Below are 25459 nucleotides of genomic sequence, written 5' to 3'. Positions count from 1 at the left end.
CATGACTACCGATAACAAGAAAGTCTACAAAGATCAACAATGAAGAAATGGAAGCTATTGACTGCTTTTTCTCCTTAGGTCCCTCATTGATCAGAGTGGCGGTTCAGCAGCAGAAATCAAGCGTCAATTAGCACTGGGGCATGCAGTCATGGTGAGCATGGACCAATTATGTAAGTGCAAGGACATCTCAGTCACATCAAACAAAGACTGATCACTACCATTGTGTTCCCAATCGCAACATATGGCTGTGAAACATGGACATTCATGAAAGCAGATAGAAGAAAAAAAAAATTGACGCCTTTGAGCTGTGGTGCTGGAGAAGACTTCTACGAATCCTACAGACAGCTAAATCACCAACAAAGATGTTCCTGATCATATAAACCAAGAGTTGTCCCTGAAAGACAAGATTACCAGACAGAAACTGACCTATTTTGGACATGTAGTGAGGTCGAATTCACTAGAAAATAAGGTTCTACTCGGAATGGTCAGTGGTAAAAGGAAGCAGGGGAGACCAATGGCCCATTGCCTGAATACCATCAAGAATGACATGGGAATGATCATCAAGCAATTAAAAGAAGCTGTGGAAAACAGGGAAGCATGATGAGGACTGGCCTTCAGAGTATCCAAGGGTTGGACATGACTGAATGTATGGCAATAGTGGTAGTAATAAAAGTAAAAGTTTACCAAATGATTTTCCAGCCTGACCCATAGGTGTTCAAAATAAAAAAAAGACCCTCAAAGACCATGCACACATTAGAAAAGTGAACTGAAGAGAAAGACAGCAATATCTGATTGGTCATCAGGACAACCACCGTTCAAAATGGACTGAGCCTGAGAAATTAAGCATCTTTATGTTGTTAATTACCTCCAATTACAAAAGTTACAAACTATTATTCGCACCAACTCTCAACTCTGAAAAGGAAAACACTTTTTTGTGGGCATCAGAAGATGTCAGCAACAAACAGGATTTGAGGCAAGCAAAAAAGCAAAAAAAAAAAAAAAAAAAAAAAAAAAAAGGGCATCACTTTATTCCAGAGTTATTGTGGAACTACATTTTTTCCTTTCTGGAACTGAAAACAATTTCAACAACCGATTTGCAACAGAGCAGTAATGTCTGAAAGAACTTAACTGCCCAAAGATCTGTGGTGATGGCTTTAAAACCATATAAGGCTAAGCTTAGAAAAGGTTCATATCTAGGACACATGCTGTCTTTATACACATACCTCTACGAGGGTGTGCTGAAAAGTTTAAGGTGTAAAAAGGGAGAGAAAAAGGATCTCAGAAACCAGCTTGGTGGCAGGGAATAAACCTCAGCCAAGTCTGACAAGGTTCCACATTTCATTCAGCTGGTTTCACCAAAATTGCTGGCTTTCTCAAAAAGGTTGCTGCATAATTATTCAGCAGCATTCAGTCTCTGGGTTTCATGCTGATCCTTTTCCTCCCCCTTTGTACACCTTATGCTTTGAGTAGTGGGATCTTTTTGTTATTTTGGAGTTACTCCAGTGGGTTTCACTCACCATCTTTAGTGTATATCAGTGTGTGCTGAAAAGTTCTCAGCTCAACCAACTTCCTAAATTCTGAACACTATTTTGCCACTGTAGCTGAAAAGTGTTATTTTACTTTGCCAAGTGCCAATTTGAGAATCATGCTATGTTTTGACATCGTTTCAGATCATTAATTGAACCATGTCAACAAAAAGTGTGGAATTTTCAAGTGTGGAACTCTTGAGCCATCATGAAGTTCCTATTCCTCCAGAAGACTCCAAAGGAAATCCATGAATGTATAATGCAAACATTGAGTGACAAATGCCTATCATACTACACAGTGAAGAAGTGGTGTGGAGACTTGAGACTGAAGATGCAGCAAGGTCTGGGATGCGTCAAATGGTGTCTCCTCCTGAAACTGTTGACCATGTCCATGACCTAATTTTAGCAGATCAGCGAAAACAATTGCTGAGACAACATATATGTCCAGGGAACATGTTGGGATGTATAATCCATGAGCAGCTGGGTTTGCAGAAGCTGTCAGCCAAGTGGGTTCCCAAATGTTTCAATGTTGACAAGAAGCAACATTGAGTAGACATTTCCAAGTTGATTTTGCAGCATTTTCAGCAAACTGGTGCCAACTTTATACGATGACTAGTTACTGTTGATGAAAACAGTCCATGCATTGGTGTCACTCAGGTTTTCCAAGGCCAAGGAAATTCAAGACCCAAAAGGCAGCAAGAAAGGTCATGGCCACGGTGTTTTGGGATCAGGAAGGCATTCTAACAACTATCTTCCAAGGGGCCAAACAGTTAATGCAGAATACTAACTGTAACTTGTGCTGATTAAAGCAGACAGTGAAAGAAAAAAGGAGAGTGAAGTTGTAGAAAGGAGTTCTCTTTTAGCAAGACAATGCATCGGCTCACAAGGCTGGAGCAAGAACTAGCAAGTAGGGTGGATGGTCTATGCACTGAAACATCTATTTTTTGTTTCCAAACCTTACAAAGGGTTTGAAAGGGTGACAATTTTCAAGCGATTCAGAGGCGATTGCAATATTTCAGTGACCAGAGTATTTTTGGAAGGGTTACAGAAACTTCATATATGATGTGCCAAGTGTGCTGAACTTGGGGGTGAATATGCGGAATAATTTGTAAATTTCATGGCCACATATCATTCACTTCCTGATTGGGCTGAGAACTTTTCAGCACCCCCTTATAATCCATTAGCAAAAAGTATGTTGGCTCAGGTGGTTCTTAACCTGGGTTCAACCGAACCCCAGGGGTTCGGTGAGTCAGTCTTGCGGGTTCGGCGGAGGTCAAAACACACCTCCGACTCATATAGCGCTTCGGTCACTTTCAATCATCTCAGTTATTCAGTGATTTTGATCAAGACTGATCGTGTACTTGGTTTCTTGATCTATCAATCTGTAACTAACCCCTTATATACATCAATCAATTCCTGATCAACATTTGTGATTTAACTGATAGATGATTGAACGTGACCGAAGCGCTTATGATTCGTGATGATACGCCCTGTTTGTCCATAATTGGCTGCAGGTGATCACGCAACATCGCTTGGCCTATCTGTGCTGCAGGGGATTTGATGCGCACAGTAGTCGAATTGTAACTGTTAAGATAGGTATCACACGACGTACCATCACAATATTTTAATCCCTTACTAACTATGTCGAGCAAAATACGAAAGTGGTCGGACGAATATGTACAATATGGATTCACATGTATAACGGAACGTGATGGGAGTCAGCGTCCTAATTGCATGATTTGCAATGCCAAGCTGAGTAATTCTAATCTAGCTCCGGCAAAACTAAGGGAATAAAGAAGGGTTCGGTGAACACGCATATGAAACTGGTGGGGTTCAGTACCTCCAACAAGGTTAAGAACCACTGCTCTAGACCATAGGTATTAAGCTCATTTTGATGCTGTGCTACATTAAATAGGCCAATATATAGTGGTTGGTGTTTTTAAAAAGGTCAGACTAATGTATATTCAGAATTTGCATTTTAAATTAGTGAATTTTTTTGTAAGTCTTTATACTTTATTATTTCTACAACTGGTTAATTTGGCCCGCTTCCCAAAGCATCAACCTTGATACTTCCATTCCGCAATATCCTCTTTTCTGCTTTCTCCTTTTTCCCAGCACCCTGTCCCTCCTTAGCCTATACCTCTCATTCATCCTTCCCACCATGCTGAACAGAGAATGACACGGGACAAATTTGTCCCCATCCCATGGGAACTAGCGGTAAGAAACACCAAAAAAGTCTATGAGGAAAAGATAGCGCAAGAAGCCAAAAACTTCAAGCCCTTTTTCAGATATATAAAAGGAAAAAAACCAGCAAGAGAGGCAGTGGGCCCTCTTGACGACCAAGGAAGAAAAGGGTGCATTAAAGAAGATAAACAGATTGCTGATAGGTTAAATTCATTCTTTGCCTCTTGTCTTCACAAATGAGGACACTACAACAATACCAGAAACAGGGAGGATATTCAACGGAGGCATAGAGGAAAGTCTCGCAACAGTAAATGTGGAGTTGGACATGATATACTTTCAGATTGACAAACTAAAAAGTGACAAATCCTCTGGACTGGATGGAATTCACCCGAGAGTATTAAAGGAGCTTAAGGTAGAAATTGGAGAACTATTACAAACCATAGCTAACATGTCAATTAGAACCGGGCAAATACCAGATGATTAGAAGATAGCAAATGTCATCCCAATTTTCAAAAAAGGATCAAGAGGAGAACCAGGTAACTACAGACCTCCGAGTCTCACATCGGTTCCTGGGAAGATGGTTGAAGCACTAATTAAAGATATCATTGTGCAACACCTGGAAAATCACAACCTAATAAGAGATAGTCAACACGGCTTCAGGAAGGGGAAATCATGTTTGACAAATTTACTTCAATTCTTTGAGAAGGTGAATAAACAAATTGACAGTGGAGATCCAGTGGACATAATTTACTTGGGCTTCCAGAAAGTGTTTGACAAGGTCCCGCACGCAAGGCTTATGAGGACACTACTAAGTCATGGAATAGGAGGTGACATACACAGATGGATCAGCAAATGGCTTGAGAACAGAATGCAGAGGGTGAGCATAAATGGGAAATTCTCGGAATGGGAGAAGGTGACTAGCAGCGTGCCCCAGGGCTCGGTTCTTGGGCCCATCTTGTTCAATATTTTTATAAATGACCTGGAAGAGGAAACAACAAGCAATATAATCAAGTTTGCAGATGATACAAAACTATGTCGTGCGGTTGGCACTCAAAGGGACTGCAAGGATCTTCAGAAGGATCTGAACCAGCTGGAGAAGTGGGTGAAAAAATGGCAGATGAACTTTAACATAAACAAATGCAAGGTGATGCATCTGGGTAAGAAAAACAAGGAACATGAATATAGGATATTCGGTGTGACATTAGGCAAATGCGAACAAGAAAGGGACTTGGGGGTACTGATAGACAGGACCCTAAAGCCATCGGCTCAATGTGCAGCGGCGGCAAAGAAAGCAAACAGGATGCTGGGCATGATTAAGAAGGGGATCACGAGTAGATTGGAGGACGTCATAATGCCACTTTACAGAACAATGGTGAGACCACATCTGGAATATTGTGTCCAACACTGGTCTCCATACCTTAAGAACGATATAACTCTGCTGGAGAGGGTGCAAAGGCAAGCCACAAAACTAGTCAAAGGTATGGAGAATTTGAGCTACAAAGAACGCCTCGGAAAACTGGAAGTGTTCACCCTAGAAAAGAGAAGACTGCGAGGGGACATGATAGAAACTTTTAAAATATTAAAAGGATTTGACAAAATAGGCCAGGAAGCAGAACTACTGACTTTCTCAGATGTGACCCGGACAAGAGGTCATAGCCTGAAACTGAGTGGAAGCAGGCTCAGGACAAATGTCAGGAAGTTCTGTTTCGCACAGAGAGTGGTGGATGCTTGGAATGCTCTCCCGGAGGAGGTTGTGACGGAGACTACTGTTCTGGGTTTTAAGCGCAAGTTGGATGCACACCTCCTTGCAAATCATATCGAGGAATACGGGAAATCCGGGTCTTCAACAGGGAGCACCTAACTGGGCCTCCGTGTGTGTGGGTCGCCGGACTAGATGGGACCTAGATCTGATCCTGTGAAGGCGTTAAAAAGAAAAGAAAAAAAAAAGAAAATTCCATTTCCGTTCCAGTAAATTCTGTCCCTTCCCCATCCCTGCAAGCTCTGTCCTTATCTGCACAAGCCTCGAATACTTTAAAACCATAAGTTTTAGAGGGACAGGGATAGAACCCACAGGCACAGGATGGGAATGGAGATCGGTTTCGTGGAAACATGTCCCCGTGTCATTGTCTAATGCTTCTACTGCCATTCCACTGACAGTGTAAGCCCAATATTCTGCCACTTGCTACAACACATAAAAGTGCCTACTATCCTAATCTAGCATTGCCTTATGCCAGTAAAACAAGCTTGTCTAAAAAAAAAAAAATAAGTAAAATAAAAATAATTCAAGGTGGGGGGGAGAAAGAGCCAGAGAGAGCGCGACTTTCCTTCCTATATGCTGATCTTGTGTATCATCATGAAAGAAGTGTATTCCACCATGACCTCAAGATTTTAAAGCACTGGAAGCTCTGATAGTAGCAGGGATAAACTTTAGCACCTGAAGTCCAGATGAAGAGGCTCTCCTATGACATATAAACAAGCAATAATGGCATTAGCACTCACTATTATTTTATGACATCCCCTCCACTCAAAAGCAAACAGATGAATTGTAAATCATAATGGGATAGATTCAAGAGCAGTAAGACTCAGGTATGAAATATGCCAGTGCTAAGCACCAACTGCACACAAAACTGGCATTACAGTAATGCATTATTGTCATTACATTTAATGCATTTGTTCATAAATCAGCATGCCACGAAAGGCTGTTTATACATTATCATACATTTGGCAGCTGTGCACGTAAGAAGAAAACAATGCAACTGCAAGGCGTGTCCCTAACCTGACCATGTGAACACCTCCTTTATAGTTAATTGTGCACTATGGACCCCTTTTACAAAGCCGCAGTGGCAATTCCTGTGCGGCAAATGCAACACAGCCTGTTCAATTCCTGTGGGCTATGACACATTTGCCATGCCAGGATTCAGTACAGTAGCTTTGTAAAAGGAGTCCTAAAGCTTTAAGCCTGGATTCTCCAAAAGTCGCTGAAAGTTAGGTGCCAGCAGATGCCTAGATCGCGCCTGCCAGTGCCTAATAGAGAATGACACTGTGACAAAATTCATCACCGCTCCCGTCCCCGTGAATAACCGCGGGAAATAATCCCATGTCATTTTCTAGTGTCTATTTCAACCTCGGTCCTTCTACACCAGCATTCTTCAAAGCAAAGCTTGCGGGTCAGTGGTTGTGGCCATTCATACTCTGATTCTTATGTGAGCCAAGGATAATGAAGCCATTGTGACATCACTGATGTGATTGGCTCTTAGGCACTGGTGGAATGAGGCATTATGACATCACAATATCTGCTCTGGATACCAGAGACTGTCATTCTGTAGTGTCTGTTTCAACCTCAGTTCTTCTACACCAGCGTTCTTCAAAGCAAAGCTTGAGGGTCAGTGGTTGTGACCATTCATACTCCGATTCTTCCCTCTCTCCTTAAAGAATGACATGAAGATGGTTTCCCGCGGTTATCCGTGGGGACGGGAATGGTAATGAATTTTGTCACCGTGTCATTCTCTAGTGCCTAAGTTAAGTGTTTTAATTGGTTTTAAGTAGCATGATAATTGGTCACGCTATTAAAAACCAATTAAGAATTCATTTTTTAAAAAGGCATCATTGGGCGCTCTCCAGGAGTGGCACCTGGGTCCAAGTCGCCTAGCAGCACCTAGTGACATCGAAGCCCAGAAGTGAGCATGTTTAGGGATGGCACTGGACTTCAGTGGCACTATGCACCGCTGGTCATGATTCTGCAAGGACCCTAGGTGCAGGAAATGTAGGCCTGTAAAACCCTAGCTTACATTTCCAGCGTCTAGGTATTCTGAAAGCGGTGCCTGTCCATGCAGCAGGTGTCAGTTTTCTAAGCGCCATTTACAGAATAAACTCCTAAGTAGAGAATGACACAGGGACAAATTTTTCCCCATTCCCGTGGTAACTCATTTTCCTGTCCCATCAAGTTCTTTGCCTCTCCCTGTCCTATTCCTGCAAGCTCTATACTCCACTTTAAAATCATAAGTGTTCAAGGCTTGTGGGTGACGGGACAAAAACACGCGAGACTTCAGCGTGCCAACATTGCAGCACAGACAATTTGGCGCAAAACCCCAGCACGCCGCCTAAAAAGTTACTTTTAAAGAGTTCCGACGAGGGGTGGGGGGGAACCCCCACTATACTTCATACTCTTCGCGCTGCCTTTGGGAGGGGTGTGGGGGGTGCAACTTCCCACATTAGAGAAAACTTAACTTTTTCCAAAAAAAGGGGAAAAATTAAGTTTGCTCTACAATGGAGGGTTCCAACACCCCCCCAACGGCAGTGCAAAGAGTATGAAGTAAACTGGGGGGTTCCCCCCCCCCACACCCTGCGTTGGAGCTCTTTAAAAGTAACTTTTTAGGCGGCGCGCTAGGGTCTTGCGCCGAATTGTCTGCACTGCAATGTTGGCACACACGAATGACTATGAACCAGGCTTGTGTGGTTAAGGCAGAGCTTAAAGTAGTGGTCTCAAACTTGCAGCCCACGGGCCACATGCGGCCTCCCCAGGTACTATTTTGCAGCCTGGAGTCTGGACGCGATGATAGAGTGTCGGCTCTCTTGCTGCGATCGCTTCACCGCTCAAGCTGTGGGCGGCGATGGCAGCTCCTCACGCTATCCGCACCTGCGTCAGAGAGAAGGCTTCCAACACAGGCACGGGGAGCTGCCACCCATGGCTTTGAGCTGAGAATCAACTTCAGCAGGGGAGCTGACACTCGATCATCATGTCCAGGGAAGGGAAGGGAGAGAGGGGGAAGAGAAATGCCGCTGCTGCTGCACAGGGAAGGGGGAAAAGAAATGCCACTGCTGCTGCTGCACAGGGAAGGGAATATAGTGATTGAAATGTTAGTTTTAAGAAAGGAAAGATGTTAAATTTTAACTATGAGGACCACAGAAGGGATGGTTGATGTCTTGTTGAAGAGATGACTGCTTTGCATGAGGTGGGGCTCTTTGTAGTTTATAAATCTTTCCTTTAACAGCTAAGGTAGGGATTTGTAAACTATGGAGAGTTTTGCCTCATGCAAGGTTGTCATTTCTTTGGTAGGACATTGACTATTTTTCCTGCGGCCCTCCAAGTACCTACAAATCCAAAATGTGGCCCTTTAAAGAGTTTGATACCACTGGATTAAAGGAACGGAGCAGGACAGGAATAGTAATAAAACTCACAGGAACGGAGGGAAATTGAGTTCCTGCAGGGACAGGGACAAATTTGTCCCAGTGTCATTCTCTACTCCTAAGTTCATAGAATAACACCTAAGTGTTACACATGTAACTACAAATTAATGCTAATTAACACCAATTAATACTATTTAGGGGCTATTATTGGTAGTTAAATTACATGCCTAAATTTGTGCATCCAAATCTAGGTGGGGGGCGTCCTCCTCTAGAAAAGATCTCATCTCTAGAAAATGAGCCTTAGGGTAGGTCATATGAAAAAAATGCCATTTCTGAAGTAAGCTTTTTTTTCCACTGAGTGCTGGGCAGCTGTTTTCTACCACCTTAAGCTCAATAAAACTGGATTGATTACGCTCTCTACATTTAGGGTTTAAATTTGCCCCAGTGGCTTCTTTCTGTTTGAGTTTCCAGCTTGATTGGAAGCAGTTTCATCTCTGAGCTACGGTGCCATCTATACAGGAGGTGTTCCATTATTTTCTTTCTAGCTTGCTCATGTCAGTCATGGCTGTGAACCATCCCCAGCTGGAGGCCACACTCCAGACTTCCAAGTCTGGCTGCTAGTTATTATCATTGCAAGATGGCTTTTCCGCTTTCTTCCCCACCCCACCATGTCAAGCTACAGAGTAGAGTTGGCCCAGAAACTGAACCCAGGTTCTCTGCTACTACCAGAGCAGCTCATGCATTTTGAGTTCTCTATTTTGCTGGATCTGTGGAAACTGCTTGTTTTTTGAATGGGAATTTCCCCAGAGATAGCTAAAGGATTACAGATGTCTAGGATGAGACATTTGGGTATTCACTGTTCAAGCCAGCACTAGTTCCTCTGATAGGCTGAGGAGTACTTCATGTTAACAGCCATCAGTGCAAACAGAAACCATTTATAGTCATGGTTGAGCATTTTTAATTGTGCAAAGAAGTCATTAAATTTTCACTGAAGAAAAAAAGTTTTAGCAACAACAAAATGTAACATATAATAACATAGTAAATGATGACAGATAAAGACCTGAATAGTCCATCTAGTCTGCCCTGCTCCATAAATTAATCATTTAAATTTAAATGGTCCTTTTTCTTAGATATTTCTGGGCCAGAAACCCAGAGCCCTGCCCAATAGTGTGCTTAGGTTCTATCTACTGGAGTCTCCGTCAAAGCTCACTCCAGTCCATCTGAACCATCGCAACCATCGAAGCCCTCCCCAGCCCATCCTCAACTGAATGACCATATACGGGACACAGACCGTGCAAGTCTACCCTCTTGAGACATTGAAATGTTTCGTCATTGATCATGTGCCACCGATGATCAGAGAGCAACAATGGATATACTGCTTGGATACAGAGGAATCCAATGGTTTGAATTAGAGGTCTGCACGGGAACGGGGATCGCAGGAATCCCGCGGGTTCCCCCCCTGGCCCACGGGACTCCCACGGGGACACCCCCCTGGCCCACGGGACTCCCACGGGGATGAAAACAGGCCTACCTAAATTCTGGCAATGCAGGCATGCAGCTTAAGTACAAGACAAGTCTGGCGTCGCGGCGGAAACAGCCATGCTGAGCAGTGAGCTCAGCACGTACACAGCTGAAAGCCTTGCTTGCTGATTGGTCCAGCGGCACGGCGGGGCAGGATCAGCAAGCAAGGCTCTCAGCTGTGTACGTGCTAAGCTCACTGCTCAGCATGGCTGTTTCCCGCTGCGACGCTGGACACACAGGCCCTAATTTGCCTCTAATAGATGCCTTTTTTCAACATAAGGTTCCTGTTTTAAAATTATCCCCCACAAAAGTAACTTTTCAAAGTGATTTTTAAATGGAGCAAAACATGTTTTTTACTTGTGAATCTGTTGTCTGAAAAGCGTGTGTGACACTTTCTGGTATTTTTCCTGTGAAAATTTAGTACAAACGGCAGAGAACTTGAAAAGTTTCCTGTTTTGTTTAAAAAAAAAAACCACACCAAAAAACCCCACTTACTCTCTTTATCTCTGCTTATCTCCCAACCCCCTCATCAGTGGTCTCTTCAGAGGGTAGGAGTGATCCATAGTAGTGCTGCCCGATTCAGGGAAAAAAATTTTCAATTCGATTCACTTCCTGCCCAATTGGGCATATTTTAAACAGACTGGTATTATGTAGCCTCTTTTCTCACCCCACCCCCCTTTGCCCTTTCCAACCCCACACCAGTGCCGTGGTGTTAGGTCCTAGCTCACGCTCGCTAACTAGAGGTCATCGTGCAGGCTCACCACTCTGCCTCTGCCGGCAAAAGCAGTCTGTCCCATTCTAGGGGGAGAAAACCTAGGAGAAGATCTGGCTGCACCACAATACTGGCTTCTAGAAAGCACAATGGACTAGGGGGGGGGGGGTCTAGCAGTGTGTGGCACCATTTGGACCCATTTGGACCTTGCACAGCCATTCTGATGCTGACCTAAAGTCCCTTTCCATTCAGCATCTGCCCCTCCCCCTCTTTCCATCCAGCTTCTGCCCAGCATCTGATCTATCTCCTCTCTTCCTTCTTTCTGCCCCCTTTTGTCATCCCATCCATCATCCACCCTTCTTTCTCCCCCTTCCATCCAGCATCTGCCCATCTTTCCCCCTTTCAGCCCAGCATCTGCTTCATTTCTTTTTCTCCCCCTTCTATTCAGTGTCTGCCCCATCTTTCTCTTTCCTCCCTTCCATCCGTATCCTCCCCCTCTCCTCCTTTCCATTCAATGTCTTCCTCCCCTCTCCTTTTCTTTACATCCATCATCTGTCTTTTTCTCTCTCCCCAGGCATTCCAGCTTGTCTTATCTTTCCCCTTTTATCCAGTGTGTCTGATCCCTCCCCCCCTTTCTATCTACAGTATGTCTCCTCTCACCTCTTATATCCAGTATCTACCCCCTCCCACCTGACACCTCAGCCACCGCCAGACTGATGCAAAGCCTTCCCTCCGATGTCAGCTCTGACTTCGGGGGAAGACTTCTGGGTCGACTACATATGCTGCAGGCTGCCTCCAACCCCTGCTGTTATCTATTCTGGACTCGAAGTGGTGGAAGGGAGTGCATTTTTGGACACAGAAGTCATGAACTGGGGAGAGAGGAAGGGATGCTGAGGTGGGGGAGGGAATAGAAAGGGAGAATTGGGTGTGGGTGTGTCAATGAGCGGGAAAGAGAGATGGTTGTGTACACACGGCAAATGGAAGAAAGAGGAGAATTTTTGGTCGTAGGGAGGGAGGTACAGAATATGATAAGGAAGAAAAAGATGAGTGAGAAATGTGGCAAGGGAACAATTGGACAGATTGAAAGGGATGCAAGAGGAAGGAATGTTGGACAGTGGTGAAGGGAATGGAGGGAGAGATGTGTCATGGTGCTGGAGAGGAGTGATAGGAGAAATGTTGGGCATGGGGCTGGTGGGCAGGCACGAAAGATGAGAAAGAGATAAATGCTGGACCATGGTAGGGGGAACCAATGGAAGAATTTACAGAAGATGGGAAAGCGGAAAAAAGAAACTGGGACCAACTTTATGGAAAAATAAGTCTCCAGATAACAAAGGTAAAAAACGGAATTTATTGACTAAAATATATTAGCTTTGAGAAATGTATATGGCAGATGTCTTTGTTTTGTGTTCAAAAAGAAAAGGAAATGCATTTCTGGTTTTATTTCTACAGTGTTGAAGTACTTGCTGACCCTTGCTGTGACTGGTGGGGATCCCCAAGCACCGCCAGCAGAGGACCTCCTCTAGAGATGGCAAGAACTCCCCTCCACCAAGCACAGCAGTCGCTGGCAGCATCCATGAGCCACTGAGGTGCCAGCATCTGTGACTCAGGGACGCTACTGCTGCCTGCCAATCTTGGCAAAGGAAGTCCTCAGCTGACAGCTTGTGGGTTCTTCGCATCAGCTGAGTATTAATATTTTATATTTACATTAGAGGTTCTGGTAGAAACCCATTTACAAAATATGTATTCTTCCCAATTAATATTTCCAAATTACTAAAGTTTGCTTGAAAAGCTGTCCGCGCCGGGGCTCCGTAGATGACGTCACCCATGTGTGAGAATATCATGCCTGCTTGTCCTGGGATAATTCAGTAGCATAATTAAATAAAATAACTATTTCTGAAGTTTATAGGGAAGGGTGGGGGGCGGAGGGGATTCCTGTCCCCGTGCAACTCTCTAGTTTGAATCTCAAGATTGAATGGCGTCTCTTTTTTAAATTACATCCTGACGTAGATCCCAGTAAGATATAGAGGATGCATGCACTAGTAAACTATGTGAACTGTTCAAGCTAGTGACATCACCTTTTTTGACGTCACTGCAGCTTTTAAAAAACTCAGGCTGGTCTGCCACTGCGGCCATCTTTGCTGCTGTAACTGAGCATTGATGTATCGTGCCGACCCGCAGTAAGTTTAAGTTGTACCTGGATTCAACAGCAAGTTGAGACTTTTACTGAGTTTAACTTCTTGATTTCTTATAGAAGAACAGACTATATCTTCCCATCCCCCCCGACACAGCGAATAGCGAAACACTGATTACCATCGTCGGAGGAGGAAGATTTTCATAGCCCTGCACATACTAACAAGCCATTAGTCTGCAGTTGAAGAGAGCAGCACTTAAGATAAGTCTGTAAACGTCCGATATGAACTATGTGTGCAGAGCTTTTCATTAAGATAAGTTTAAATGAAATCTCAATACGTTTTTTGAAGATTGCAAGAGATATTAAGTGTTTAAATAAGGAGGTTTTTTTACAAGCTGGTGAGGTACTTACCCTTTCTAGTCTCCCAGCAAAATCTACTCTGGCTGGAGACGGGGATCTGGAGGCATTTTCCTCCTTGTAATACAATTTACTCTGGTGCATAATTATATACAGTGGAACCTTGATTTACGAGCATAATTCGTTCCAGAAACATGCTCGTAAACCAAATTACTTGTATATCAAAGCGAGTTTCCTCATAGGAAGTAAGGGAAACTCGCTTGATACGTTCCCTCCCACCCCCACCCCCCAAGAACCGGCATTGCTCCCCCCCTACTCACGAATGCCCCCCCTCCCCACGCGAACTGGCACCGCCCGCCCAAACAGCATTCAGCCTTACCCCATCTGGCACCAGCACGCAGCCCACAGGACATGCCGGTGCAAGAAGTTCCTACCTCTTGCCTGGGCCTTGAGCATCTGCGCATGCTCAAAGCCTTTTGGTTCTCACTCAGGAACTTCTTTCACCGGCACGTCCTGTGGGCTGCGTGCCAGATGGGATAAGGCTGAATGCTGTTTGGAGGGGGTGGGGGGTGTTGCTCGCAATCGAGTCAATGCTCAGTTTGCGAGAATGTTTTGCTCGTCTTGCAAATCACGTTACTCACAAACCGAGGTTTGACTGTATATTTTTTTGTGTGTCTCAATCATTAGAACAGAATAGAGTTATTATTTTTTTTGACATATAGAATTCAACCTTTTCTCTTGCATTTTTTTTTTTTTATAGAACTGAACCCAGTTCCCCAGGTTCTCAGACCATTGCACTAATCATAAGGCTACTCCTCCACTAACTACTTTAGATTCAGATGGTTGTAAAAATCATTAAATGAATGAAAAAGGAAAAAAAAAAAAATAAAACAAAAGTCTTACTAGCTGAGGTGCTCCAGCTCAGTTAACTGGTGCTGCTGAAGTGCTATATCAGGAAAGAGCTAAAATGCACTCGACCAAAAAGGAAACTCAAAAATAAGACCAAACGAAGCAGTAATAAATGAAATACGTATATTTTCAGTGATTAAGATTAGTGCTGCCCGATTCGAATCGGTTCACCGATTCACTTTGTGTGAATCGATTCGAATCTATTTAAAACAACAAAAAAATCGGCTTCCCGATTCGGCTGACCCTCCCCCCTCGCCCCCTAAAGCAGAAGCGGCAGCGCTGCTCTTGTTGGCCGGCCGCTGCCGCACCTGCTATAGAGGGGGAGGGTCAGTCACAAAGTGCTGCTGTCCAGTTCCCCCCCCCTTGGCATCTGGCTTCCCCGCACCCGTTTACCTTTGAAGAGTAGCCTGCACAGAAGATTGCAGCGGTAGCGATGTCTGCAAACAACTTTGGAGCTGTTTCCTCTGCCGCGGTCCAACCCCTCCTCTGACGTCATAGGAGGGGCGGGACCGTGGCAGAGGACACAGCTCCGAAGCTGTTTGCAGATTATCGCTAATGCCGCGATCTTCTGTGCAGGCTACTCTTCAAAGGTAAATGGGTGCGGGAAGGCCAGGGGGGAAGCCGGACACCAGTGGGAGGCCAGGGGAACTCGCAGGCCTTCCAGGGGAGGGGGGGCCCTGGTGTAGAAGTACACGGAGGGAGGGAGGGGGGGTTCAAAGAGACGTGCATATGCTGGACTTTGGGGGGAAGAAATAATGGGTCTAAAAATAGAGGAGAAGAAGAGAGATGATGGACAATGGGATTTAGGGAGGGAAGGAACAGAAAGGGAGAGAAGTTAGACACAAGGGATGGTGTGGAGGGGGGATAGAGATACTGGATAGGAGGGTAGTTGAGAAAAGAAAGGGAGAGATGGTGGACCCTGGGATAGTGGGGAAGGAGGGAGAGATACTGGATGAAAAGGTAGTTAAGAAAAGGTGGATCTGTGGAGGGAGACGAAAAAAAGGAAAGATGCCAGGGGACAGAGACGGCAGGTGGATGGTTAGCACGGAGAAAGAAGAAAGAAGGAGACCCTGGCAAGCAAGTTATCAGAAGACAACCAGAGCCTGGGACCAACAAGATTTGTATAATGACCAGACAACAAAAGGTAGGAAAAATAATTTTATTTTCTGTTTTGTGATTACAATTTGTCAGATTTGAAATGTGTATCCTGCCAGAGCTGTTAGACCGCAAACGTGAGCTAGGATTTAACAGAGAGAGGAAAAGTCTTTTTTGTTTGTTTATTTTGTTTACACCACAGCGTCAGTGTGGTTAGGAGAAGGCAAAGAGGGTGAAGAGGCTGTAAAATAAACCCACCAGGATGTTTGAAAAAAACACCCAATTGGGAAGGAAAATTGAATCGAATAACCAATTCAAAAGGCTGAATCGAATCAAAAATTTTTTTCCTGAATCGGGCAGCACTAATTCAGAGTACTACCACTTTAAGACTCTAACCCCCTCCTCCCTCCCCCACACACATACTTTTAAAGAATGAACTCTAAGGGCTAGATTCACAAAGCAAACCAATCGTGTACCGATCGGTTTGCGACCCCTTTACGAGCAAATTTCCCTCCAGCCTGATTCACTTACTTCTGCGATCCGCCTGGAATCCGTGCATGCAAATGAGGTGAAACACATGCATAGTAGGTAGGGACGCGATTCACAACACAATCAATCCGATCCAACTGGACTAGCCAATCAACTGAAGAAGCGACTGCTGGGGACCAGTCAAAAATGTCTTTCTGACTGGAAGCCCTGCTCTCTGCCCTGCTCTGCAATCTCTCCTGCCCACTCATCCCGAATGCCGCCCTGCTCTGCCCCGATCTTCCCCACAAATGCCGCCCTGCAAGCCCATGTTTTAAAAGCAGGTTAAAACCACAGGCTCACAGGATTAAAAACAAATAAAAAGTTAAGTTTTTTTTTTTGTTTTTTTTTTTTTAAAAGGGTAGCGTCTGACAGGCATGCGTAGACCAGCACAACAGCGATCCATACAGGCAGATGGGGTGTTCCTCTGATCGCCCCCATCTGCATATTTTTCTTTCCTGAATTTGTCGAACCTGCTCAGATCTGGGCCTAAAACACAAGAGCATACAGTTGCCAAACAGCAGGGAGAAAAATGTGTTGGTTCTTTCAGGAACACACAGCATTTTAAGGTCACAAATTGACAAAATCACATCCAATTTCTCCAACTGCTTACTTTACAAGAAAAAAAAAAAATCTGTTATCTTCCAGAAAACAGTAGCCACCATACATTGAAACTTAAAGAGTTAAGCAAACAGCAAGGCACCCTTTTAATGAAAGATATCTTGCACTCAAACTACATTAAATAAATCCATTGCACTCAGATTACAGCACCATCCTGTGGGCAGCTGTCCCATCATATTGCAAGACCTATTCTGTCCCCCTATGTCAGCTGCAGCTGGCGGCTGTAAATAAACCACTGGCAAGAGAGGGGAGGAAGAAGGGGTGTTTAATTACTCCTGTCTGGGTACTCCCTGGATGTCCTTTACTTTTTTCGTTTAAAAGCAAGGAGGCCGGGGGGGGGGGAGGGAAGAGAGAACAGACACCCAAGATGTTTTAAATATAAGTATAGCTCACATCAATTGCTACTTCAAAAGAGACAACATTGAGAAGAACTAATCCTCTAGCAGATGAACATTCTTACTGGCTGAAAATTGCCCCCTAAAATAGGTTTCTCCAAATAATTCTATTACTTCCTCAAAATATGGCACTTGGAAGATCTTTTACCCATCAAATGCTAACATATTAACTAAAATTTCAGATGACAAATAGCTCATATCTTTATAAGTTTTTCTATCATTCTGCACCTATAACAGAAGCGGCCCTCAAGAAACAAGGTTTTGCAAGGGTGGATGGGTAGAGTTCTACAAAAGATTCTTTCAGTTCTGTCATTCAAGCAAAGCAGTAACCATGATGAGGGTGGAAAATAGACTGCCCAGAGCTGTTAGCAGCAATGCATAAGGACAAGACAGGCTAGTGCTGTACCAAGAGTGTGCATGGGCCATAAGAAGGCTTAGAGTGGATGCTTAGCCTTCAGGGCACCATAATAGTGTTGGTATGATCAACATGAATACTGATGGCTTTAAGAGCTGGTTATTAGAGTGAAGGATAAATGCACACCCAACATTTTCAACAAAACTATCAGTGTCAGCTGAATTTTACTTGGGAATCAGACTCCAAAAAAAGTTTAATGCTTTAGCCAAAATATGAGGAGAAATGCCAAACTTTGTTCTGGGATTGCGTTTTCATTTTCTGCTAGAATTAGTTTGCATTCTGAATACTCAGCCATTTCTGATCCAAGCATGAGATACTCTCTACTTTAAATAGATTTTGTAGACTGAAATATGTATATGAAAGATTCCTTAACAGACCATCACCTAATGGCTGAAGCCTTGACAACCGACACTACTGCTCACAAGTTGCAAACTCAGCAGTCACTGTATGTGCTACTAATTTATTTATTTATTCCCTCAGGGGAGCTTACAACGGTTTACGTGAATTTATTCAGGCAAGCGAGCATTTTTTCCTGTCTGTCCTGGCAGACTCACAATCTATTTAATGTATCTGGGGCACTGGGAGGATTAAGTGACTTGCCCAGGGTCACGAGGAGTAGCGTGGGTTTGAATCTACAACCTCAGGGTGCTGAGACTATAGCTTTAACCACTGTGCCACATTCTCCTCGCAATAGTGAATTCAGGGTGAATATAAGTGATCTTTTCTTTAATTCACATCAGTCCTCAAGAATACTATTTGCAAGCTTGCAAACCAATCATGGCAGTTGACTGACTGCAATTCTACTTGCAGCTCTCTGCTGACAGGAAGTGTGGGGGGAGAGGAAAACTACTGTCTGGAACAGAACTGACAGCACAGCTAGGTTGAGCAAAAGTAGGAGTCAAGGCACTGCTGTGGAGACTATCGCCTGCCTCTTAACCCTTTCAGGACCAAGGGACATATTTGTCCCATAACTTTAAAATCCTATAAATTTTGATTGGGATAGTCTACAGTTCTAAATTTGATATGTACGGATTCCATATGATACTGCCTTTATGTAAACAAACTGGTTCCAACATTCATTCATTAGCGTCGTTGCTAGATTGACGAGAAGATTCACTTGCCACACTGTCCATAAGCCAGAAGTGTGATTTTTTTAAATAAAAATAATGATATTTCACAAAAAAAATCAATTTTTTGGCATCTGCAAGCCCTTTTTACCATAAAAATGTCGTCAAAACCACAAAAATTGGCCTACGATCCTTATGGTCCTGAAAGGGTTAAAAAAGAAAGCTGTAAATAGGAGAGCAGGACCCTGCATACATTTGCGGGAGTCTCGATCAGCTATGGGAGAAACACATAACATGGAAGAATATTCTGTAAAAAAGACTGAATTACATTTCTTTCAAAGGTATTTCATGGGCAACAATCTAATCTCTCTCATGTTTCTTTGCTCTCATTCATTGTGCTCTCTATCCCAGCCACTCCAGACACTATGCCTAGGTGGTATGTGTATTGTTGACTACCATTAGGCTTACAGGAAGTTTTCTCTGAGGTTTACTCAGAACTGCTCCTTCTTGGAGCAGGAATGGGAGACAGGTGCAAGCACACTAACATCAACTGCCTGCCTTCCTTCTCTATCTCAGCCAGCCAACAGCCAAATGCCTGAATCCTCTTCACCTCAGTTCAGGAATACAGAGTTCTAGGGCTAGATCTTTGGCCCGTTTTAATGGGGTTGCAAAAGGAAGTGACTGTTTTGTTGACACACAATAGGGTTCATTTTCAAAGCATTACTATGGTAATCTGTGTGTCTAAGTGCTTTGAAAATGAGCATCATTATCTTACTGGAATTTAGCTGTGGTTGCAGCATGACAAATTGTCATGGGGTCTCAAGTTTATGCACCATTATTTGATTTTGAGCATGCATGCCCTACAGTCAACTTCAGATTGCTACCTCTTGGACAAAAACAATCGTGTGAATTCACTTATACAGTGCCTCACATAATCCCATGATACAGAAAATCATATAGGCAAAAAGAACCTATTTACAATTGCTTCATAATTACTATAAACATTCTCAAAGCAGCACAATTGGAACCTTTTTGCCATGGTTGTAAAGTGAGAATTTTATCATCATCTCTGGCTAAAAAATGGAAAACCTAAATACTTCTATACCACCTGCACAACCACTACTCTCCTTCCCAGAGTCTCAGTACATCACTCCATGTTATTAGAAATGAAAAACAGACAGGAAGACATACAAAAAAAGCAAGGACGCAGCTTGAAAAAAATAAATAAAGTTACCCTAAACCAACTCTAAACTGCTCAAAAAAGAAATATTAATTTGTCTGATGCAATTCCCCTGAACACAAGGATGTGAGAAACTTTATAAGCAATGGAACCTTTTTTTATTGGGGGTGTTTTAAATTTTGTAACATTCAGAGGGCCAAAACATGCACATGCACACTCATGCTCTTTTAGAGAATCACACACATGCATTCTCTGAGAATACTCGGTCTCTCTCTCTCTCATGTATGCTCCCCTAGCCTTCACCCAGTCTCTTTCATTCAGTTCCCTGAGCCTTTAACCCAGTATCTCTCTTGTATACCCCCCCCCAAGCATGTAGTTTTGTTCAGCATCTGTTCTGCTTTAGTCTACAACCAGTGGTTAAAAATTTAAAAAATAAATAAATAAATTTAAAAAAAAAAAGTAAATGAAGTGAAGCTCAAGTTGTGCCATGACAGATGTTTCATTAAAGAAATCAGTTTAGCCCAGGTTTGTCCAACCTCTGTCTTTTACATGCCCCATCCCCATCTCTCTCTCTTATGTTGTGCACCCCCCCCCCCTCAGCCTTCACCCTGCCTCTTTCCCCTCACCTGGATCCAGTAGCAGAAGCTCAGCAGGAATCCTTGAAACCATGGGACCAACCCAAATTTCTAGCACTACACAGCTCAAGCTCGCAGATGGTCAAGTCACAGTGAGGAAAACAGGAATCCTGCTGAGCTTCTGAGGGCCAGGTAAATGCTCTTGGCAGGCTGAGTTTTGGCCTGCGTAGGTTGGATAAGTCTGGTATAAGGGATCAGCAACGTGAGGATAACCATGTCCAGCAAGCATGAAGCAATGTGAGCCAGATTCTGCAACTGGTGCCAATATTGGCAGGCACTGGCACCGGTTGCAGAATCATGATCATGTGTAAACATGTAAGCCAGGGTTTTACTGGCCTACATTACATGACATTTGTGTCCACAGGGGCTCCCTACCAGCATCAATGGCCACTTCCAGCACAAGTCATGCCGGTAGGCGCCTCTGTAGATATGACATCGGCGGCCTGTTCTATAGGCACCTACATTTTTTTAAAATTAGTTTTAAATGATGCAGTTTATTACCACATTGTTTATTGCCAATTAAGTTATGCACCGTAAGAAGCCTACTGCCACCTAACTTTCAGCATCCCTACAAAAATCAGGGCCTTTGTGCCTTTCTTGCCAACGCCTCCAAAAAAGTTCAGAGATTTTTGAATTACGTAACAACTAGCTGTGTCCTAAAATACACAAAAGCAAAACCATTTAAATCTCTTTAGCAAAGTCCTGAGTAGTAAGGTTCAATGGTAACACTTTCTGAAGTGTGAAACTGCATCAGCTTTCATCTTTTAAAGACTGGAATCACCCGACAAGGAACTTTAGAAAACAAATGCAAACAAGTGAGACAGAAAATAAGTTTACCCTCTTCGAGGATCCAAGGCGATGGCTCTAGGTTGATCCAGTTCTTGCCAAAACAACACCTTCCTCAGAGATCCATCAAGATTAGAAACTTCAATCCGATTAATTTCAGAATCTGTCCAGTATAGTTTTTCCCCCAGCCAGTCACAAGCCAGCCCATCAGGCGACACAAGGCCTGAAACAACCACATTCTGCAAACTCCCCGTTTTGTTGAATTCTATCCTTTTAATGGCTTCTTCACTAACATCGCTCCAGTATATTAAGCCCTGTACAAACACATAGTCCACAGCAGCGGCATCCTCCAAACCACTGACAACAACCGTGGCATTTCCTTTCCCACCAGCCGCATCCACCAACTGAAGGTCACGTCGATTGGCATACAGCAAGAGAGGTGATGCTGGGAGAGGGGGGGGGGAGGAAAAAAAAAAGAGAGAGACAAGTTACAATTTTCCATGTATCAAGCCATTACAGATAAGGCAGATCTGATTCCTGAGCCAACTACTTGTTATCCAAGTATAAAATAGTGTTTTAGAGTCAACACATTTCCTGCACCTTGGAGCTTATAGTCTAGTCAATGCAGATGCAAAGTTGAGTTGAAAGAGAGGCCGTAATTGGGAGAACTAAATTAGGGAGGGGTTAACTGAAGTATAAGCCTCAGTTATGACTACAAGAATTTCATATTACCAATAAATTGTGATATTACACACCCCAACCATATCCCACAGGCATCAGTGCTAAAAAAAAAAAAAAAAAAAAAAGATATAGAAGAGCATTTCCAGATGGCGGCTTCTGCTCTTTTACAGTAAGTACCTCGTTTCTGACATAAGGCCTCTAAACCCTTTTAAACATAGGATGTATTACTTGCTGAAATCAATTTTTTTTTTTTTGGGGGGGGGCAAATCCCACCTTTGGGTGTACAAATACTAGAATAAAATGTAGGAGCCCACCCTAAGCTCTAAAGCAAGACTTCTCAAGTCAGTCTGGTTGTCAGGAAATCAACAATGAAAATTCATGAGACAGATTTGCATACAATGGAGGACTACTAGACTAGCTTGAGAAAACTGTTCTAAAAAAAATATATATATATATATATATACTCAAGTGTATGAGTCATATGAGACTTAACACACAATCTCAAAGTAGCATTCCTGACCAGCTCCACTAAAATAAAAATTAAAAAGTGCTAGTGTATTCCAATAAAAGTTAAGACATTCTACTGTACTAGTATTTTAGCCCATTACATTAATGGGCGCTAGAATATAAGTCTGTTTGTCTTTATTTCTGTCTCTCTCTCCCTCCCGCTGTCTTTCTTTCTGTCTGTCTCTGTCCCCCTTGTCTGTCTTTCTGTGTATCTCCCTGCCCTTGTGTCTTTCTTCTTTTCTCTCCCACCACTCCCCTTTCCCTTCCCGTGGTCTGTCTGGCTCCCTTAGTCCCTTCCCGCCCCCCTACCCCCCTTCCCTTCCCGCGGTCCCGACTATGAACCTGGCGATTCCAGCAGCATGTGCAGCAGTCTTCACACGCTGCTTCGGGTCCTTCTACTGCCCTGATTTACTCTGGCACGTCCCTGATGACATCATCAGAGACGCAGCAGAGCAAATCAGGGCAGTAGAAGGGCCCGAAGCAGTGTGAAGACTTCTGCACACGCTGCTGGAATCGCCAGGTTCGTAGTCGGGACCATGGGAAGGTGAGGGGGGGGGGCGGCAAAGGACTCAGGTCCCAGGCGGCGGTGTCAACGCATGAGTCGGAGTGGAAAGTTGCTGGGCTCCTTGGGTCTGTCGCGGAGGCCGGGCTGGCTCCATTTCTCGGTTCGTCCCGGGGAGGGGGGGGGGCAGGAGGCGCACTTTGTGCCCCAACCCTTCCAAGGGTGCGCGTGTGAGTAGCCGGGAGGGCTAGGCGGTGACAGGGGCTGCGGCGGCCATCTCCGAGTGACACCAACTCTCTCTTCTCCTTTTCTGTCACTCCCAGATCGCTGCCCCGCGCCCTCTGACGACTATAGTACACTTATTTTTCCCCTCTGTGGCTGCCTCTAAATGTCCCGCCGCCAAATGTGCCTGTCGCATCTCTAGCGCACCTTTGGATACGTAGTAAGCACACATGTGCACTCTTGCCGGCACATCCTGACAGATCAGATCTCAGGTAACATGCGGTGAGAGTGCGCATGCGCGCTTAGCGTTTTATTATTATAGATAATGTCTAACCACAGCTTTAATTGCCTTTTTTATTTTGGGGGCAAAATCATCTAAAAAATAATTATATAAACAGAATATAAAATTAAGATTAAAGAAGTCAATGAGAACAAACAAAAACTACTAGAAAGGGGTGAAATTATTCAATGAAAAGGTTATAAACCAAGAGCTTTGCAATTATATTTAGGAACACAAGTGTAAGATATTAGAAGGCAGCAGTGAGATGGAACATCAGAATTTTCCCTTCCACTCAATTAAAGCAAACCTTGAGTTCTGAATAGGTTTTAATAGCAGTATCAATACATATTTATCCATATCTAGCCTGTATATTGGATAGACGTGTTAAATATAGGGAAATGACCCATCTGTTAATTGTTAAAATCTGCTCAAACTGGTAAACAGGTGCCCAAAAGCTAGAAGACAGAGCTTTAAAGATGTACAGTAAAAACAGTGTATGACTAATAAAGCACAGTTACTTACCGTAACAGGTGTTATCCAGGGACAGCAGGCAGATATTCTCTACATGTGGGTGGCGTCATCCACAGAGCCCCGATGCGGACAGCTTTTCAAGCAAACTTGATTGAAGATCTCAAAGTTTGCTAGTGCTGCACCGCGCAAGTGTGTGCCTTCCCGCTCCACTAGAGGGCACATCTCCTCAATGTCGTCCTCAGTTCAGATAGCTAGCAAAGAAGCCAACCAGGGGAGGTGGGTGGGTTGTGAGAATATCTGCCTGCTGTCCCTGGATAACACCTGTTACGGTAGGTAACTGTGCTTTATCCCAGGACAAGCAGGCAGCATATTCTCTACATGTGGGTGACCTCCAAGCTAACCAAGATGGGACGGTGGGAGAGTTGGCAACTTAAGAAAACAGATTACGCAAAACCGACTGGCCGAACAGGCCGTCGCGTCTGGAAAAAGTATCCAGACAGAAGCGAGAGGTGAATGTATGAACCGAGGACCAAGTGGTGGCCTTGCAGATCTCCTCAATAACATAGAAACATAGAAATAGACGGCAGATAAGAGCCACGGCCCATCCAGTCTGCCCACCCTAATGACCCTCCCCTACCTTTACCTTGTGAATAGATCCCACGTGTTGATCCCATTTGGCCTTAAAATCAGGCACGCAGCTGGCCTCAATCACCTGAAGTGGAAGACTATTCCAGCGATCAACTACCCTTTCAGTAAAAAAGAACTTCCTGGTGTCACCTCGCAGTTTCCCGCCTCTGATTTTCCACGGATACCCTCTTGTTGCCGTGGGACCCTTGAAAAAGAAGATATCTTCCTCTGTCTTGACGCGGCCCGTGAGATATTTGAACGTCTCAATCATGTCTCCCCTCTCTCTGCGCTCCTCGAGTGAGTATAGCTGTAATTTTTCTAACCGTTCCTCATACGGGAGATCCTTGAGTCCCGAGACCATCCGAGTGGCCATTCTCTGGACTGACTCCATCCTCAGCACGTCCTTGCAATAATGCGGCCTCCAAAATTGCACACAGTACTCCAGGTGGGGCCTCACCATGGATCTATACAATGGCATAATGACCTCCGGCTTACGGCTGACGAAACCCCTGCGTATGCAACCCATGATTTGTCTTGCCTTAGATGAAGCTTTCTCCACTTGATTGGCAGCCTTCATGTCCTCACTGACGATCACCCCTAAGTCTCGCTCTGCTACCGTTCTTGTTAGGATCTCACCATTAAGGGTATAAGTCCTGCATGGATTTTGGCTACCCAAGTGCATAACTTTGCATTTTTTGGCATTGAAACTGAGTTGCCAGGTCCTAGAATTTCGGTGACCACTTACCTCAGCCTCAAAAAAGAATTGACAATTTAGTTCGTCAGGTTGGTTGTATGTGCCCGTACCCTCCCCCAACTTACCTAGTTTAAAGCCCTGTGAAGTAGGCGGGCTAGACAGTGTCCAAGGACTTTCTTCCCTCTTCTGGTCAGGTGCAACCCGTCTTGTCCCTGTAGTCCTTGCAATGCTTCTCCATGGTGTAGGAACCCGAAGTTCACCTCCTTGCACCATCCCTGCAGCCAGTCGT

General features: G+C 44.1%; 1 protein-coding gene across 2 annotated transcripts in view; it reads right to left on the bottom strand.

The window, feature by feature from the left end:
• LRP6 (LDL receptor related protein 6) overlaps positions 1–25459 on the bottom strand; it is a 244652-nt gene that overhangs the window by 199654 nt on the left and 19539 nt on the right. For both annotated transcript variants that reach the window (XM_033951962.1, XM_033951963.1), the window contains exon 2: positions 21238–21631. In XM_033951962.1, coding sequence (XP_033807853.1) covers positions 21238–21631 — 394 coding nt within the window. The remainder of the gene's footprint in view (positions 1–21237; positions 21632–25459) is intronic.

Source organism: Geotrypetes seraphini, chromosome 7, assembly GCF_902459505.1.
Source record: "Geotrypetes seraphini chromosome 7, aGeoSer1.1, whole genome shotgun sequence".
In the NCBI taxonomy this organism is placed as follows: domain Eukaryota; kingdom Metazoa; phylum Chordata; class Amphibia; order Gymnophiona; family Dermophiidae; genus Geotrypetes; species Geotrypetes seraphini.
This window is presented reverse-complemented; position numbering and strand designations above follow the sequence as displayed.